This window comes from Phoenix dactylifera, chromosome 12 (genome assembly GCF_051530095.1).
Source record: "Phoenix dactylifera cultivar Ajwa chromosome 12, Ajwa_hap1_PhDact_Kaust_v1.1, whole genome shotgun sequence".
In the NCBI taxonomy this organism is placed as follows: domain Eukaryota; kingdom Viridiplantae; phylum Streptophyta; class Magnoliopsida; order Arecales; family Arecaceae; genus Phoenix; species Phoenix dactylifera.
This window is the reverse complement of record NC_143201.1, coordinates 30,699,212-30,718,494: the sequence shown is the minus strand read 5'-3', so window position 1 is coordinate 30,718,494 and position 19,283 is coordinate 30,699,212. Positions and strand designations below refer to the sequence as shown.

The window sequence follows — 19,283 nt, the reverse complement described above, 5'->3', positions numbered from 1 at the left end:
ACCACCGCTTCACCTCGGTCGCACACCCTCAGACGAACGGAGAAACCGAGGTAACAAACCGTACTATTTTGCAGGGTCTCAAAGCCAGGCTCGACAAATCCAAAGGACAATGGGTCGAAGACCTATACAATGTCCTGTGGGCTTACCGGACTACGTTCCGCGTCCCCACCGGCGAGACTCCCTTCAACCTGACATACGGGACGGAGGCCGTCATCCCACTGGAAATTGGGATTCCTTCTCCAAGAGTCGAGCATCACGACGCCAGCTCCAACTCTTTGCAGCTCAGAAGCAACCTTGACCTAGTCGAGGAAATAAGGGAAGCCGCCCGAGTTCGTATGGCGAGGTACCAGCAAAGGACAGCTCAATACTACAACGCCAGGGTCAAAGTCAAATCTTTCAGACCAGGGGACCTTGTCCTCAGAAGAGCTGAAGCCTCCCGACCAACTGAGCAAGGGAAGCTGGCCCCGAACTGGGAAGGACCATACCGAGTCACGCGCATCCGCCGACCCGGAACTTATAAATTAGAGTCTCTAGATGGGACTCCCATTCCGCGGAGCTGGAGCACTGAAAATCTCCGCGTGTACCACCAGTAGAATCCCAAGGGGTCCCTCATTATTCAACTATTGAATTTCATTCTATGAATTTCATTTCATAATAAACTTATGGTCTGCATACTCATTTCAAGCTCACCAATTTTCCTGGTTATCTCATGATCCCAGGTTTATTCCTCCTCCCCTGACCACGGTTGGGATGCCCCAATATCTCGGGATGATAGAGTACTTACGAGGACTCCCTGGATGTTCGTGAGTTCGTGACGCGTTCTCCATCGACCAACGAGCTCGGCTCGTTCTCCTACCCTGACCACGGTCAGGATGCCCCGAGACGTCGGGATGCCCTGAGACGTCAGGATGCCCCCAATATATTGGAATGCCCTGCCACAACGGGATGCCCCGATCCGTCGGGATGGCTCGAGACGTCGAGATGCGGTCTTAAGTGACCAGACGAGCTCGGCTCGTTCTCTATCGACTTCCACCGGCGAGCTCGGCTAGTTCTCCATCGGCCAACGAGCTCGGCTCGTTCTCCTATCCTGACCACGGTCAGGATGCCCCGAGACGTCGGGATGCCCCAATCCGTCGGGATGCCCCGAGACGTCGGGATGCCCCGGCTATAGGGATGCTCGAGACGTCGAGATATGAGTTGCGGTCCTCACTGACCAGACGAGCTCGGCTCGTTCTCCATCGACTTCCACCGACGAGCTCGGCTCGTGCTCCATCGGCCAACGAGCTCGGCTCGTTCTCCTACCCTGACCACGGTCAGGATGCCCCGAGACGTCGGGATGCCCCGGTTATAGGGAAGCTCGAGATGTCGAGATATGAGTTGCGGTCCTCACTGACCAGACGAGCTCGGCTCGTTCTCCATCGACTTCCACCGACGAGCTCGGCTCGTGCTCCATCAGCCAACGAGCTCGGCTCATCCTCCTACCCCGACCTCGGCCGGGATGCCTCGAGACGTCAAGATGCCCCGATTCTTCGGGATGCCCCGATACGTTGGGATGCGGTCTTCACTGACCAAGACGAGCTCGGCTCGTTCTCCACCGACTTCAACCAACGAGCTCGGCTCGTTCTCCATCGCCGGATTTCTCTGCCGACGTCCTCAAAGAACGGACCCCGAGCAGAGGAGCGTCTTCAGTCGCCTCGGCGCAAGGACGCACACGGTACAAGAGGAGCGTCTTCACACGAATGGACCCCGAGCAGAGGAGCGTCTTCAGTCGCCTCGGCGCAAGGACGCACACGGTACAAGGTACCCATTTATTTAGTATTTTTTACATTATCTTATCTGTTCTTGGATCTCTGCCGACGTCCTCAAAGAACGGACCCCGAGCAGAGGAGCGTCTTCAGTCGCCTCGGCGCAAGGACGCACACGGTACAAGGTACCCATTTATTTAGTGTTTTTTACATTATCTTATCTGTTCTTGGATCTCTGCCGACGTCCTCAAAGAACGGACCCCGAGCAGAGGAGCGTCTTCAGTCGCCTCGGCGCAAGGACGCACACGGTACAAGGTACCCATTTATTTAGTATTTTTTACATTATCTTATCTATTCTTGGATCTCTGCCGACGTCCTCAAAGAACGGACCCCGAACAGAGGAGCGTCTTCAGTCGCCTCGGCGCAAGGACGCACACGGTACAAGGTACCCGTTTATTTAATGTTTCTACATTATCCTATCTGTTTTGGATCTCTGCCGACGTCCCCAAAGAGTGGACTCCGAGCAGAATGTTTTTAGTCGCCTCGGCGTGAAAGCACTCACGATACCAACAAACTTGGTATAAACCTAGTCTGTTGAATCCCCGTCACGAGCTGACGAGCATTCGACCCATTCGTTGGAAAAGAATCCGGTCCGCCCCGGCAACCCGAGGCTCGGATTCGAAGTTCACTACGCTAAAAAATCTAAGTCCTAGCGACCGCCCCAGGGCTTGGCCGAATTCTGGACTAGGCTCGGAAAAATTCTCCGAGCCCAAATCCCCTTAGTATAAGCATAAGCGTCGCTATACCACTGGTCGAAGGACCGAGCAATGGAGCTCGGCTAGCCAAACCTAAAACCAAACCCTGTGGTGGGCAAAGCTGAGGCCCTAGAGCCCATATCCTCGGAACCTAAAATGGACCCGAGCAAAGAAACTTGGACTACAACAGATGAGTTTCCAAAAAAAAAAATATATATTCATTTCAAAAAGCCCGTAGGCTAAGTACAAAGATTCGGGTTTAGCCCTTACAAGTATGGGGGGCCATCCCGACTAAACAAAATAACAAAAATTACATCAAGGCTCGAGCTCGACTACTTCGGCTTCGGCAGTATCGGGAGCGGTAGGCTCAGCAGTCGGGGCTTCAGTAGCCTCGGCAGCAATGGGAGTAGCCTCGGGGGCGGCTTCGAGGGCGGCTTCGGTCGCCTCGGCCAGACTTCCCTGGTCGGCCCCCGGAGTTTCTGCCTCCGCCTCCGGCCTCTCGACCCCTGCTCCCGGTTGAAGCAGGTTTACGTCAAAATCCGGGAGGAGCCGCCGCAGTTGGTTGCGGAAATTTCGGAAGCCCTGGATCAGCCCATTCACGCCCTCCTCTGCGAGGAGGTCGTGAAACTCCTCCGACTCGCGGAAGAGCCTCACCGCGTTCTGGGCTTGCTCCCGAGCCTCGAGCTCCCGAGCCTCGTGGTATGCGGCCTTCCGCTCAAGGGTTTTTATTTCCCGCTCGAGCTCTAAGTGTCGGAGGCGGGCATTCCCCACCTCCTGCTCGCGGGAGGCTGACGCCAGCTCGGCTGCGGCCAAACGAGCCTCGGCGGCGCGCACTTCGGACCTTGTTAGTGTGTGCGCGCCCTTCTCTTCATCGAGCTCGGCGGTCAGAGCTTGAATTCTTTCCTCGGATGCTCCAATTCTTTCTTGGAGCACCTGACGTTCGGCCTCGGAGGCCTGGTACCTCGCCTCGGCAGCCAGGTACCTCGCCTGGGCCTCCTCGTAACCACGCTGGCACCTCCGGGCCCGCTCCCGGTAGTCTTGGACTATGTGCATCAGCATTTCCGTCTCGTGCAAGTGCTGTAAAAGAGACGAAAAGAAAAACATAAGGCGCTGCGAGTAAAATTTTTTACACCGATGAAAATTTTTACTTACCCGGACGGCGTTGCAGCGGGTAGCGTCCATGAAGGCATTGTAGCTCATGGACTGTATCGTGGCCCGGTCGGCCGGGAGCAGCGCGACCCGAAATACTTCGCGCGCCACTCGAAGGTTTTCGAGGGCTGAATCGCCCTCGAATACCGACCAAGTGAGTGCAAGAGGCACTCGCTCCCCCGAGCCTGATGGGCCCGGAAGGCCAGCTTCGGCTGGCCTAGGCGGAGCCGACCCCGAGGCTCCCTGACTGCTCCCCGGCTCGGAGCTAGGGGGCGGGGGTCGGACAAGCGGCCGATCTGACTGCCGCACGACTGGAGCGGGGCGCGCAAGCGCGGGACCCACAGGACTTCTCCCCTGGTCGGCAACTGAAGCATCCTGCCGACCAGAAACTTGCGCCAAAGGCATCGGGCATGGGAGCACCACCGAAGCTCCCCGGGAGCCCGAGCCCCTGGAATCCGCGCCCTCCCTCTGACCAGCATCGAGGTGCGCGGGGCGGGAAGGGCCCTCCTCGGAATGCGCGAGGCGAGAAGGGCCCGCCTCGGCCACTGGGGTCGCCGAGACCTTCTGCTTCTTTCTCGGCTCGGTGGGCTCGCCTGAGAGCTCGGCTGCCCTCTTCTGGAAGCGAGCGTAGAGGACTTCGCTTTTAGTCACCATCTTTGCGATATCTGCAAAGGCGAACAGGATTAGAACATTAGAACAGTAAGGAAATAAATAGACACCTTGTAATTACTCTTATCATGGGGACGCGCCGAGCTCAGGCCCACGTTCACTACAGCGTCCTCACATATGAGGCCGTTCAGCAAAATGCCATCCCCGAGGCCGCGGATGGTGTCGATGATCCCCTGCTCACGTGGAGAAAGCTGGGGGGCCTGTTGATAGACTTAAGCTGGGCCGGCCCCCACCTGGGGTCAAACCCCCAGGACCGTTCAGAACCAAGGAAGAAGAATTTCTTCTTCCAGTCATGAATGGACGAGGGGGCACCATGAAAGAGTGGCCGACCAGCCCGAAGGGCGATATAAAGCCACTCTCCGTCTCCCGGATTCGACTTAAAGATAAAAAGTCGCCGGAAAACGTTGACAGAAGTCGGAATCCCGTGCAGTAAGCACAGTGACAGGAAACCGACCACTGTCCTCCAGGCATTCGGAGTGAGTTGCGCCGGAACCAACTGGCAAACTGTTAGCAACTCATTCACGAAGCCGTGAAGAGGAAATCGAAGGCCGGCCCAGAGCGACTCTAGATGCACTCCGATCCGGCCTACCGGAGGATCGGTTACCCGATCCCTTCGCCTGGCGGGCTCCAAACGGAACCCGTGAAGAGGGAAAAACCACTCTTCGGTCATTTCGACCTCCAGGACGCTCATGGTGGACTCGACCTCACTGGGAAGAGAACCCATTGCATGAGAAAAAGAAATCCAAAAAGAAGGGGGACCTGAGGAAGATGCCGGAGAAAAGGAACTTCGGTCTGAGGAAGACTGGAAGAAGAAAAGCTGGAAACAGAAGGCAATAGGAAGGGGACGGAGGGCTAGGGGAGAGTTTATATAAACCTCCCCAACGGCCCCGATCGGCAAAAAGAAAAGCCGCACCCCGTTGAGATAACCACACGTGTCGGTCCAAAAGACAGAACGACGCATTTAATTAGGGCTAGCGCTTCGAACGCCGAAGCGCCCCATCGGATCGTGCGGCCCCATTATGAGCCCACGACGTGAGGACGCTTCGCAAAAGGTGTCCCAATAATGAGGCTTTTCGGGAAAGAAGAGACGCCGCCTATTAGAGGCACCTCGGGGCGTCCGATAATTCAAAATGCGCAATAAATTAAAATTTTCGGAATCCGTAATGACCCAACTAAAGCTACTTCCCGCGCTCCAGCTGGTAGCCAACTGAAACTCGGAAGTCGGGGGGTAGTGTTGGAAAAAAACCCCAAGTCATACCGCCGCGGAGGCGCTCGGCCAAAGAGCGCCGACCAGAAAGATGCTCGGTCAAAGAGTGCCGACCAGGAAGGCGCTCGACTGAAGGGCGCCGACCGGAGAGAGCGCCAAGAAGAGGCGCCCAACCAAAATAACCAAGTAGAGGTGCTCGGCTAGAAAGAGCCGACCGGAGGACGCCGACCAGAGAAGCGCTCGACTAGAAAGTGCTGACCAGAGACAAAAAGCGCCAAATAGAGGCGCTCGGCTAGAAGGTGCTCGCCCGAAGGACGCCGACCAGAAGTACTAGGAGTGACCCCGCCACAGGGCGCCCCATTGGGCGACCAGCTCGGCTCGGCACCCCTGCCGAGCCGATTGCCTTGACCAAATGTTCAACTCCCGCCCAACCCTCTAAGGGACCTGACAACTCCACTACAACCTGCCGCTATCTCCAAGTTATCAAGGCATAAGATCTCCGCAGGTATTCGGCACGACTTGCCATTAATGCATGAGACCCCCTCAAGTCTCCGATGCACTCAGTCATTTAATGAACACGGCTCAAGGCGATCTCCGGATCACTGAACCATCAAAGCGTATGGCTCTCCCTGACCGCTGGTTCACTCGGTAATAAATGCACTTACCATCCACGGACCCCAGGCCCACCACGGCCGACGGTTCAACCACTCCAACAGGTCTGATCGACCGTGACAACTCCTTAGTTCCGGTCTGATTCGGCCTTATTCTCCACTACGCCATTAATGGGCCAAATGATGCCCAATTATTACAAAAGAGGACAAATTCTCCTGTCACCTCCCAGGTAACACAATATCCCTCTATAAAAGGGAACCTGGGGGAAAGAAAGGGGGGGGACCGGACCCGGACTCGGACCGGGACAAAAAATAAACAGCACAGACACAATTGAGCACAATATTCTCTTTATCTTCTCCACATATCTCTCTTCTTCGCTCTCTTGCTTGCTCTCTCCACATACTCGCCCCCTCTGACTTAAGCATCGGAGGGCCGGCGCCGGAAAGCCCGGCCACCGGCTTTTTTGCAGGACAGGACAGGACAGGACGCACTCCCTTCTTCGCTCACTCACTCCACAGGAGGACGCAGCCGGCCGGCGCACCGCCGTCCGCCCTTCCGGCAGCGGAGCTCCTCCTCCCCTGGCTTCGCGGCAGCCCCCGGGTCCAATTTCCAGCAACAATATGAGATAGCGAATGCTAAAATAGCAAACTTATTAGGGAAGCCAAAGAGGAGGAGGAGAATAAGTGACAGGGACTTTGAAGTGGAAGCGGAAAGGATAAAATGGGGAGAAAATAAGGATCACTCTTATAAATATTGATAGTTTACATTAAGCCAAATCCAGCTTGAAAAGGGACAGAAGAATATATATATATATATATATATATATATATATATATATATATATATATATATATATATATATATATATATATATATATATATATATATATATATATATATATATATATATTTCCAGTACTGCGGTTCTCATCAGACCCAAACTTGAACCTTGGGGTTGCAGCGTCAGTTAGGTGGAGCTGGCAATGGAACCAAGTGAGAAAACAAGGTCACTGTCAACAGAAGATGAACCAAAACTAAAAGATGGAATGCTTCCTTCACTGTTGCTCGACATTCTGTTCACTTCTTGAGATGAAGTCATGGAAGGTGTTGGTGGTGGTTCTGAAATGGCATTTGAAGCTACAGAAACAGGAATCTAAAGCTAAAGCCATTATCAGAACTTTTACTGGTTGGGTTGGCAGCAAAGTGAGAGGAAAAGGTTGGCTTGCAACCAGAGGAATGAAGGCACGAGCCTAGGTATCGGAAATACCTCAGAGCCAGCAGCAATGTTGCCTTGTTCACTGCTCTGCGAAGGGCACAACAACAACTTGTCCTCATGATTTTTGCTCACAGATGGTCCAGGCAAAACCTACAGTATGAAAGGAAAAAACAAACTGTCATCATATGCGCTCATCTCCATGTTTTCATGCAACTTGAACAGAAAAACAAGTGCCTCCAAACAGGAGCTTTACTCAAGTGAGTAGTGATACCTTTTGGGCATCTGCCCGCTCCTGTAGTTCACCAATATCCTTTCCGAATAAGATGACCAGTTTTTAATCATCAGAGGAACTTGCATTGAAACTGTCATCCTGGCCATTCACCACAGGAGTAGAAGACATTGAAGGAACCTTCATCCTTGTTATATCCAGCTTTAAGTGCAGTGATTTTTCTTTTGGGAAAGGAACAGTTCTTTCAAGGTGCCTTAACATTTTGCGAGCTGTTGCACTGGATTGGGGATGAACAGTTGAAGAACCTGCCATACAGCTGGAAATTTTATCATTTGCTTCAGCAGATTGAAAGTCCAATAGGGGCAGCCTTTGATGCACCTCTATCTGGAGTCCCTTGAAAGATGAGTGATAGGCCCTTTCAAAGCTCAAAGTCCCAATAAACTGCTCAAAAAAAGTGTGGCAGCCGCCATTAATGATCGATCATATCCTCAACATATAATTAGAGAGCTAAGCCAGAACTGAGATCAAAAGGGAAATGAAACTTGTGAGCTCTCCCTCCGCTGGCAGATCAGAAAAGTTCACACGCCTTTGTCAATATTCCAACGATTACCCTACCTCGGTATTCTTGAGATTCTTAGCTTCGCAAAACATTGTCCTTATGTATATGGTCCACCCTTACAAAACAAAGTCCATTTTCTTTATCCTCTTGAGACCCAGTGGAAAATTCAGCATGATTGGACTGGATTTTCCATAAAATCATGGATAATGCAATCTATTTAAGAAAGGTTCAAATCAACCCAATTATTCTGCAGCCCAAATCCTGTGAGAGGGAGAAAAAAAAAACTCTTTAGATTTTTTATTTTTTTTAATCGTGCAGTCTGACAAGCCCATAGATAAAATTCAGTCCAAAACTAGAATAAGTCTTCAGAAGAAAGTGGACTGAGTAGGTTAACAGGCCGGATGAAATTCAGCCCAATTTTGTCGAATTCTCCAAATAGGCCCCAAGCGTAATAAACCAGCGGCTAAACCACCAATGCACCATGAGCCATGGTGACATACTGTGTCTAGATGTGACAATAGATCATGCATGTTAACCAAGAGATTGAGAGAATTTGCTGTTGCCAAGGGAAAACTCTTCTGTCCCAATGGTAGCAGGAATTTACGTAGAGAGATCATTTCCTGATCTCCTTATAATTACCTCATCGCATCACTCAAGTATACTCTTCAGTACTAATGTAGCGAACCAATCCAAGAAATTAGAAAGAAATTTTCATGAGGATAAATAGTGGGGTTCTAAGGTTCTTTGTCTTCAAGTGTGCAAAATCAAAGCAAAATAGGTTTGACCTTAGAACATGAAGACAGAGAAAACTTCCAATATAATTAGTAAAAAAGATTTACTCAATCAAAGAAAATTAATTAGAGAAACTGGGATATTTTTCAACGGACAGATCTATGGGGAAGAATATCAAGGGGGCAATGCAAATAAGACAGATCTCTGCTCCGCTATCGCGCGCACCCGTGCATCGATGGTGATCCGCGAGAAGGATGTGACTGGGACCCGGCATGCTCTTCCTGCCTCACCTCACGATGGTCGCAACTCAGGCCAGCGAGGCAGGATCAGGATCGGCAATTAATGCACGCAGATCCAGCTGCCGCTGCCCCCCGTTTCCGCCGATCCAATTCACCCATCTTCTCCTCAAAAGTCCAACCTCCCCGCCCTCAATTGTCCATGCTAATTAATCGCACCGCACGACGCACGGAAGACGAAATCAGAGCCCTCCACCCCCACCCCCCCCCCCCCCCCCCCCCCCATTCGGCCTCTTCAGTCATCACCAGAGCCTCCTGCTTTCTTTTCCTCTCTCCCTCTCTCTCTCGAGCCCATACCATAACTCGCTTCACCGAATACGCTAAACTGGAGAGTTGGGGGAGGAGGAAACTATGGAGAGAGTGTAAGACCCTCCATGCTTCAAGCCCCTCCAAGAAGATCGACCAGGGCGGAGGTGAGCCGGTCTTTTCTCTTTCGTTTTGTTTTGTTTTTGTTTTTGTTTTTCGTTTTTTTGCCCCCCCCCCCCTTCCCTGTATTCGCAGCTACTCATTTTCTTTCTTTTCCCCTTTTCTCCATGTATTCCTGCTAGCAGCAGCATCTTGTAGCGCGACAACCTGTGTTAGGAGTAGGGATAGCTGTTCCATCGGATGAATGGTTTCATCGGCCGCATCCTGCTGTCAGTATGCATAAAAGAATTATAGAAATATGTATATAATAGCATAGAAGGTCTTGATTTGGAAAGAAGAAACCCCTTCCAGTCCTGTCGCGCGCGATCACCTGTCTCGGCTTGAGGAGGAGGGGGAGGCCGGGAGTAGGCTTTGTCCGCCCGCATCAGACAGGTTACTCTGGATTGTTCCCTTCGCTTATCTTCGCACAAGGGGGAGGAGTTCTTTGCCTGCCTGCGAAATTACTCTTCTCTACTTTGCGACGGCGACTGCCCGTTTGCCACCGTTATCACGCGAATCAATAGGTCTGGGGATGAGCATGGAGATCCAGCTGCCACCAGTCCTCGTCCGTTCTATTGTCATCGTCATTTGGTCGGCCATCGCCCTGCTTGTGAAGCCTTGCAGCTGCAGCACTCAGAATCGTCAGATAGCGCCAGGATTTGAGGGCTCCGAGATGAATTGGATCGACCACGATGGTCTCTTCCTGTTCTCCAACGGCTCCATTTTCGCATTCGGCTTCACCACTTATGGCTCCAAGGACACCACGTCCTTTCTTCTGCAGGTGATCCACCTGGGCACCTCCACCGTCGTGTGGACTGCCAATCGAGGTTCGCCTGTCACCTCCTCCGACAACTTTGTCTTCGACAAGAATGGGAATGCGTATCTGGAATCTGGCGGCACCACCATCTGGTCCACCAGCACATCCGGCAAAGGAGCCACCTCCATGCTGCTGCAGGATTCCGGGAACCTGGTGGTGCTCGGCAGCAATATTTCCGCGCCGCCTCTGTGGCAGAGCTTCGGTCATCCGACGGACACCCTCCTGTCCGGTCAGATCTTCGCCGACGGGATGACGCTGGTGAGCAAGCCCAACAGCAACAACCTGAGCTATCATCTCCGTATTGACTCGGGGGACATGATCCTGTATGCGGATTTTCGACCACCGCAGCCATACTGGTCGTTGCAGCAGGATAGCAGGAAAGTCATTAACAAGATAGGCGGTGGCATGCATTCCGCAACCCTCGTTTCGAATTCGTGGAATTTCTACGATCAAAAGCGGTCTCTGCTGTGGCAGTTCGTCATTGCTTCGGGCAGCGTCGATGCCAACGGCGCATGGGCTGCTGTGCTGGGTGTCGACGGGTTCATTTCATTCTACAGCCTTGATAACGGAGGATCAGGGGCTCCTTCATCAACAAAGATACCCCAAGGTTCGTGTGATACACCCGAACCTTGCGGTCCGTATTATATTTGTGAGAGTGGCACCCGGTGCCAGTGCCCTTCCATCCTTAACCGGGACTCCAACTGCAATCCCGACATCACCTCTCCTTGTAGCTCAGAAACTGCATTCATGCTAGCAAAGCTCGATGATGGGGTCGGGTACTTTGCCACTCGTTTTCTCTCGCCTAGTGCTAAGTCAAATCTGACAGGATGCACAGATGCATGCACGCATAACTGCTCGTGCGTTGCGTTGTTCCATGATTCCAAATCGGGGGATTGTTTTCTGTTTAATCAGATAGGCAGCCTGCAGCAGTCAGCCCCCAACGTGACCGGTGTTGTATCTTTCATCAAGATCGCAAGTGATGGAGGTGGCAATCAAAGTCCACGGCAGGAGGGTGGTGGGAGCAGCGGCGGGAAGCATTCCACAATTGTCGTAATTATCTCTCTTGCGACGGCGGCTGTCATAGCAGTTCTCATATATTTTGCAATCAGAATTCGTCAGAGAAAGAGATTACCTGAACCATCACAAGGTTCCTCAGAGGAAGATAATTTCTTGGAGGGTATAACTGGAATGCCAGTCCGTTTAGGTTACAGAGAGCTTCAGGAAGCTACAGATAATTTCTCCATTAAGCTCGGGCAAGGGGGCTTTGGCTCTGTCTATCTGGGAAAGCTTCCTGATGGTACTCAAGTCGCGGTGAAGAAATTGGAGGGCATAGGTCAGGGAAGGAAAGAGTTCCGCTCTGAAGTGGCCATAATAGGCAGTATCCACCATTTCCATCTGGTCAGGCTCCGAGGTTTCTGTGCAGAGGGTATGCACCGGCTTCTTGCATATGAGTACCTGGCGAAAGGGTCGCTGGATAGATGGATCTTCCAGAATAATGATGAAGGATTTCAACTGGACTGGGATAAGAGGTACAATATTGCTTTGGGAACGGCCAAGGGGTTGGCCTACCTCCATGAGGATTGTGATTCAAAGATAATTCATTGTGACATTAAGCCCGAAAATGTGCTTCTCGATGAGAATTACATTGCCAAGGTATCAGATTTTGGGCTTGCAAAACTTATGACCAGAGAACAGAGCCATGTTTTCACAACGCTTAGAGGCACTAGGGGGTACCTTGCACCAGAATGGATCACAAACTATGCGATATCAGAAAAAAGCGATGTTTATAGCTTTGGGATGGTCTTGCTTGAGATCATTGGTGGGAGAAAGAATTTTGATCCAGCAGAGAGTTCTGAGAAAGCTCATTTTCCTTCATATGCTTTCAAAAAAATGGAGGAGGGCAAGCTGAAGGAAGTTTTCGATGCCAAGCTAAAATTTAATGACGAGGACGAGAGAGTGGAGACAGCAATTAAGGTTGCTCTATGGTGCATCCAAGAGGACTTGTCTTTGAGACCATCGATGACAAAAGTTGTTCAAATGCTCGAAGGCCTGTTAGATGTTCCTCAACCTCCAACTTCCTCCCAGATGGGCTTTCGGCTTTATGCTAACGTGTTCAAGTCGACAAGTGAAGAAGGCACGTCTTCAGGACCATCAGACTGCAACAGTGATGCATTCCTTTCAGCTGTTCGCCTCTCTGGGCCGAGGTAACTAAAGTTTATACCTTGCTGAGGTTTGCTGGACAAGTGCCAGCATTTTTTAGATTTTTTTTGCTTTATATAATCATTTGTTCATATGATGTATAGATGTCAAAAGAATAGTGAATTGTAGGCTTGATATTTTGAGGTCTCGTTTAATGAAAATAAATTTTTATTATGTAATTCTCACTACGGTGCGCATATGTATCAATTGCTAGAAGTCATTTTGTTGAGGGACCTAGAGGATTTGTCCTCTTCAACTTTCATAACTTCTTGCATTCAGCAACGAAATATGACTTTATTCATCCTTCTCCTTCATAACCTCTTCAAATTTACCCTTCTGGCCTGGCATCTCCATGCAGCAAACTCATACATAGTTATTTGTATTTTCAAGGTAGGCTCTTAAGCAAGATATGCTGCATTTTGTTCAATTTGATGATAGAAACAGGATGATAGTTTCTATAATTTGGTTGTTATAGACTATATTTTTCCTATATAAATTGATTTGATATTCCTAAGTTTTGAAAGTATTTAGTGTTTCTAAACTTCTACTAAAGGTTTTCTCCCTTCTTCAAAAAACCATGGTACTAAGATTGCACCTAATTCTTAAGGTGGTGTCTGTAGGAGCTCAAGGAAAATGGGAATAAGGAAAGCCATGCCAGGTGGCATTCTAGGTTCTGTTTGGTTGTCAAAATTTTTGGAATGAGCTAAAAATTGAAATATTTTTTTATTTTTTAAATGACTAAACTACCCTTGATATGTTATGGCATACTTTATACTATATATATTATATAGATATATTTTGTATTATAATACTAATAAATAATAATAATATTATGATGTTGTTTTAGAATAATATTTTATAAAATAATATATATTATGTCATAATATATTATAAAATATTGTGCTATAATGTAAATATTAAGAATCTATTGCAATTAATATAAAGTATTTAACATGATACTGCAATCGTAGAAATATAACAATTTATTCTAATATTAATATTATTATATCTATAAAATTTATAGTACAACATAATATTATAACAATGTTATATAACATTAAAATATTATAGCATTAATTTTATATTATTGTAATAAATATTAAAGAATTATAATAACAGATATACTGATATTATAGAAATATTTTATGTTATTTTAACATTCTTAATAATTATTATTAGCATACTATGATATATTTAGATATCACATATTAAATATGACATAATATTATTTTAATATTAATACTTTATTAGAGAAGAATGAAAATAATAATATCATATGCTAGTAATATTCAATAAATAACATGCTAGTAATACACTATATAGTATATTAGTTATCATATTATTCTATTTATCTAGTCTAATAGATAATATAAATTAATTTCAGAGGTACAATTTAAAAGAGTGAGATGGGCATAAGCCTGTTTCAAGATTGACAAAGGATAGCCTATGCCCAAAAAAGGGCATAAAATGGTTTTACCGGGCATAGCCTATTCAAGTCTATTATGTAAATAGCATTTGGCCCGCATAAGGCCTTATTCAGATCTTATACTCCAACCAAACCTCACCTAAATTCGTACACACATGCAAGAAAAAAAGGAGTTACAATCCTTAAAAACAATGTTCATCATGCCATCCCAAATTGCTTGTGTACCGACCCGCACCATGTTGGAACAAGTACAAAAACACCATTCAGGGCGGTATAAACCCCAAACCGATCCATACTGACCCAAATCAAGCTGAACTATATCATATTGCTCAGCGTTGCCCAAAAACTGAAGTATTTATCATATTGTGCAGATCTATACTGTCCAATTTCGGACGATGCCATGATAAAAAGTGAGAAGAGAGGTTGGAAGTTGTCTCGATACGGATTGCGTACCATACTATACCAATTGTATCGACCATATCATACCAAACTGGTAACTCATTTATATGGTATCTGATACTGGGATTGTGAACCTTGCTTAAGAGTAGATACAAGCATTAGTAATTTTAAATTATCTATGAGAAATCACACAAGTCAAATCATTAGGAATGAATTGGGCCATGCAAATTTAAACATATAAGATTTAACTATGAAGTGATTTTGAAGAGATGGATTATAATAATCCATCAGCATGGAGACAGTATCATGAGATAAGCAGGCTCTGAAATTTCCATATTAACATGCATCAAGATTTTTATAAATGTCAGTTTGGAGTCTTGCTCAAAGTCCAGATAGAAGCAATTAGAGGCTTCTAGGATGTCCATTGTCCTCATTTTAGCAAATTGCTAGTTATGAAGTTAAATTAGGAGTTGTCAGCATCAAATCTGATTGGAGGTATTTCTAGTATTTTATTTCTAGAAATTCATTACAATCATAGCTTGGGAAGTAAGCAAGCTTTCTAGTGGTCTTTAATGGTAGTTGGACTGTGTCATGGAGAAGTTATCGATGATGATCTGTAAAACGACTAAGGTAGTTGGATCCGGTTGGTCTTATTGGAACTCCTTATGAAAACTAAGAAAGCTAGCTTGTCATTCATCCATACTTATTGGAAATAACAGGTTCATATCTGAAGTTTCTTGCTGGTGTCTTTCTTACCATCGATCCCCTCCTGTCCATTCCTCAATCCCCCCAGCAGGGAAAAAGGAATAAATAAACAATTAAAAAATAACAAAACAGACTGAAACAAGGAAAAGAACAAATTTTAGTCATGGATATTGACCAAGATGAGGCCCCCGTAACAAGGTTGCAAGAAACAGCATCTTGAGAAATGGACGTTTCCTATTAAAAGAGTGCATAACACATAGATACTCACACCAGCCTGCCAATTTTCCATCCAGCTATTTTACAAATACAAATTATGGCACAATCTCTCAAACTGACTGGTGAGTAGCTCCTTTTTCTTTGACTCACCTCGTACTATGGGAGGACTTATTTTGAAAAAAGTAGTCTGTGGTTGGTTACAAACAAATTTTGTCAAACTTTAGGTTTGGGAAAAATAAGGGTGTTTCTAGACAGTTTACTGTTGTTTTGGGAAGTTTTCACGAAGTTATTTCAATTTGTAACCTTTAATGAAGCAAGATCTCCAAAGCTTCTGTTGGGGTCTGGGGGGACCCCTTTAATCCCATACCGCTTGTGTGACGAAAAGTGCTGTGCCTTAAATGGGGGGGAGGCTCCCCTCTTTCTCTTCAGAGGCGCCTTTTAAAGGGCAAAACCGTGAGGGGTGGATGGGTGGCTCCCTATAAGGGTCTACGATCCCCAATCCCCAAAGCGGACAATACCTCTGGAGAGAAACGCGGTTACTCTTAGTCCACAACAGTTGGCGCTAGAAGGAGGGCCCACCCTATACCTGTAAAACTTAAGTGTGGAATCACAGCACTCTCCGTCAGGGGGGGCTATGTTAGGGTCTGGGGGGACTCCTTTAATCCCATACCGCTTGTGTGACGGAGAGTGCTGTGCCTTAAAGGGGGGGGGGGGGCTCCCCTCTTTCTCTTCAGAGGCGCTTTTTAAAGAGCAAAACCGTAAGGGGTGGATGGGTGGCTCCGTATAAGGGTCTACGATCCCCGATCCCCACAGCAGACAATACCTCTAGAGAGAAACGCGATTATTCTTAGTCCACAACAGCTTCAATGACCATTTTGCAATCTTTCCTAAAGTGTTGGAATTTAAGCAAGTGCCAAGAAATCTTAGTTTCTCAAAGATGTTTGGCTGGCAAGATGTGCTCCATGAAGGGGTTTTTTGTTTTTTTAAATGCATGAATGCAGCTGATCTGACAGGAGTTTGATGGATCCTCATCAATCTTGCCTAGCTGAATAATCGTCGTGGCATAATCTACCTTATTCCTCAGACTTTGACTGGCGGATGCACCGTATTCCTTCGTTTTCTTGCTAGCAAAAGTTTCTAGGTTCAATCAACATCGATTTGCCTTCTTCCCTGTTGCACTAATGCTCCAGTTCATCCACAACCTCTGTCCTAGCCAGAGGAGGTGAGGTGATTCTTTTTCATCTTTGATATGTCACATTCTGTCCTTTTCTGGGTTCTTTTTCTCAAAATGTTTCAGCTGGCATTTTATCCTATAATGTTTCATCTGAAAGTAAGCGTCGTTTGTTAGCTTTTTTCTTTTTAATCTGACTTGCTTTTTGTCATGTGTATCGATGTGGGCCTGGATAACTGTGATATAATATGGCAACAAATGCAAGCTAACAAGATACTTCAGAACTGTGTCCTAACTAAGGTCGTCTATCGAGATTTCTAACATCAGGATATTTCTACTGGTTATAGATGATGTTGAATTTTGATATCTGGTCATTCTCTTAAAAAAAAGAATTCTGATGCTTAGGTCATGTTGATTGTTGTCTTGGATGCTCTTCGGGGTGCTTTCTGATAAATTTAAGGAGAGAGTTAGCGAAGGGGCAAAACGAACATGATGTCTTGATCCCTGAATTGTTGTTGCCTTAGTTTGGTTGTTTACTCCAAATTTTCTAGTCTGTTTTTATGTTATCGATACTGAGTTTTCTACTAGTAGCGTATGAATTTGTTTTATTGCTACTTTTGGTACTGCAAATTGTTTAACCAATGATGTAAAATATTTGGAATATACTTCAGTGCTATCAGGGGGCTTAGGAATAGTCTATTAAGCAACATCTCATGCATCTCGTGGAGCAAGAAGAAACTAATTGTAATCATCATCCCCTTGGCTTTGCAGTATGTTATTTTGGATTCTCTCCTTTCATAATTACAAGAATATTATGTTGTCATGTGTAATGAATGATCTTTGATCTTGGAATTATTTTGGTGGAGGCATCGGTTCTTATTGTACAAGTTCTGCCTATCAGACTGTGGACACAAACAGTGAACACCAATCATTCAGAGGAGCTCTTTACTCTCTATGCAGAAAGTGTAGTTGGCTGCAAAGCACATAATTCTGAAGTTTTCTTGTTTGTCATCGGTGATTGGGATTCCATTATGTCTGTCCCGTTATTTCACATTCTGATTCATGTCAATAGGCACAAGCACTCACTGGTGGTTCACAGGAATACTTTTTGCAGAATTACATTGGAAATATTGATGAAGACATGAAATCTATTTCACAAGGTGGGTGAGGTTTTTGGATTTTTCCCTCCTGTCATCTAGTCGATGTTAGTGGGACTACTAAGCATAGGAATTACACATTTGGTCCATACAAAAGATATCCGCAGGTAGTCATGAGCATTAAATGGCCCGAAACCAACCAATAACAGAACTTCCTGCAAGCCCAATTCCCAAGAACATCATCTTCACGGTCCCTGCAGTTTCTGATTCCATGGAGGACGCTGATAAGGGAGCAAGAATCGTGAGCACGCCTGTGAGGTAGCCATTGTTCAGACCAAGAGTCAAGTCAGAAATATCACAGGGACTTCTGTTTGGAAGAACTTGAGCCCATGGAGGCAGGCGGCAGAGAGTGGATAGAATACGAAGCAAAGCAATGCCATATAGCCCTTTGTGTACCTTTTGGAGCATATGCCGTCGTCAAAGACTTCCCAACCGAATCAGACACATTGTATGCCGCCACCAGCAGAATAACATATCAATCCTTGAGAAGCTCCGAATGCACGTTTTCAGTTATGAATCCCGGGGAATATAGAGAGCGCGACAATGTAGATCACCGACAATGAATTCTTTCCAAACATCAGCTGTGCTACAGTGCAAGCTTCGAGGATCCGCTGACTCGTGGCCTTTTCAGAGACATGAAGCTTCGATGATCTGAAGGTGGAAGTCTTCTGTGCTAATAGCATTTCATGGTGGGCAGTTTGCCTAAAATGTTGTAGCAGAAAACGCATCCAAGCACGATGACAATGCTCACAACCAAGTAGAAGTGGGCATAGTGGCCAACCACGCGGGCAGCATCGTATGGGCAGAAGATGGAGAGCTGCCTCACGAGCTCTATGATGTTCTGACTTCACCGAATGTTTCCATATACGTGTTGTATGAATTACCCGGCTTAGCGCAAAGAAAAAAAAGAAATCCCTTCAGGTTTTGGGGAAGTGGGCTTCTGTCTTTAGCCTTAGAGATGGAGAAGATTGGACAATTAAACTACATTCAAGCTTCTTTGATTTGTTGTAAAATAATTGATGTGTGCGTGTGTTTGGAAGTCATAGTTTGGTTGTTGGATTTTACTAAAATGGGTCTGTGCAAAACCCGAAGGTAACAACTTTGATGAAAATGCGTGGTTGGTTAAGTCTTATAAAACTGACTTTGCAAAAGTTGACGGGTAACAAAACCTGAAAATTGAGTTTTATGTTTTCCATAAAACCTATGCTCTATAAGAAAAACAAATCAGATTTTAAGATTATTTATTTTAAGAAACTTCACAGGCAACCAAATGGTCCATAATTTTCTTCCTTTTTCCTTTCTCGCCACAGCTTGGCGGCGGAAGTCTACTGTTAATACACGGGATCATTGGCTAATTTAAGAAGGGTTTCTTGCGATCCTAATCTTGCACCCGTTTCCATTTGCTTGATTGCAGCCCATGTTTTTGTTAGTACAAACTGTCTTAGGACAAAAGCAAATGATAGAATTTGCATTAGGGACACATATATCTATCATATTTACAGTGTCTGGGTAACTTAAATAGTTAAATCCTCTGTATGATACCTTTTTCGTTGTTTAGATGGGACTGCTTTGTATGATAAATGCTCTTGGTGAATTGTGATATTTGTAATAATCGTAAT

General features: G+C 46.6%; 1 protein-coding gene across 2 annotated transcripts; it reads left to right on the top strand.

Moving 5' to 3' along the window:
* The first annotated feature begins 9,158 nt into the window (after positions 1 to 9,158).
* Positions 9,159 to 19,228, top strand: SD2-5 (S-domain-2 5). Of its 2 annotated transcripts, XM_089926539.1 has the most exons (4): positions 9,391 to 9,582; positions 9,721 to 12,595; positions 17,179 to 17,251; positions 17,374 to 19,228. In XM_089926539.1, the coding sequence occupies exons 2-4, from the start codon at positions 10,107 to 10,109 to the stop codon at positions 17,650 to 17,652; spliced, it is 2,841 nt and encodes a 946-aa protein (XP_089782665.1). In that variant the 5' UTR covers positions 9,391 to 9,582; positions 9,721 to 10,106; the 3' UTR covers positions 17,653 to 19,228. The 2 variants fall into 2 exon arrangements, with proteins under 2 accessions (XP_038986457.1, XP_089782665.1); XM_039130529.3 differs by lacking the exons at positions 17,179 to 17,251; positions 17,374 to 19,228 and having other exon boundaries at positions 9,159 to 9,582; positions 9,721 to 12,904.
* The last annotated feature ends 55 nt before the right edge of the window (positions 19,229 to 19,283 follow it).

What these genes read in the sequence shown, in the direction of transcription:
- SD2-5 (XM_089926539.1), top strand. Translation starts at nt 10,107, where the DNA reads ATGAGCATGGAGATCCAGCTGCCACCAGTCCTCGTCCGTTCTATTGTC. An exon ending in GTTCGCCTCTCTGGGCCGAG is followed by an intron (nt 12,596 to 17,178) that starts GTAACTAAAGTT and finishes AATATACTTCAG; the next exon opens with TGCTATCAGGGGGCTTAGGA. An exon ending in GGAGCAAGAAGAAACTAATT is followed by an intron (nt 17,252 to 17,373) that starts GTAATCATCATC and finishes ATTTTGGTGGAG; the next exon opens with GCATCGGTTCTTATTGTACA.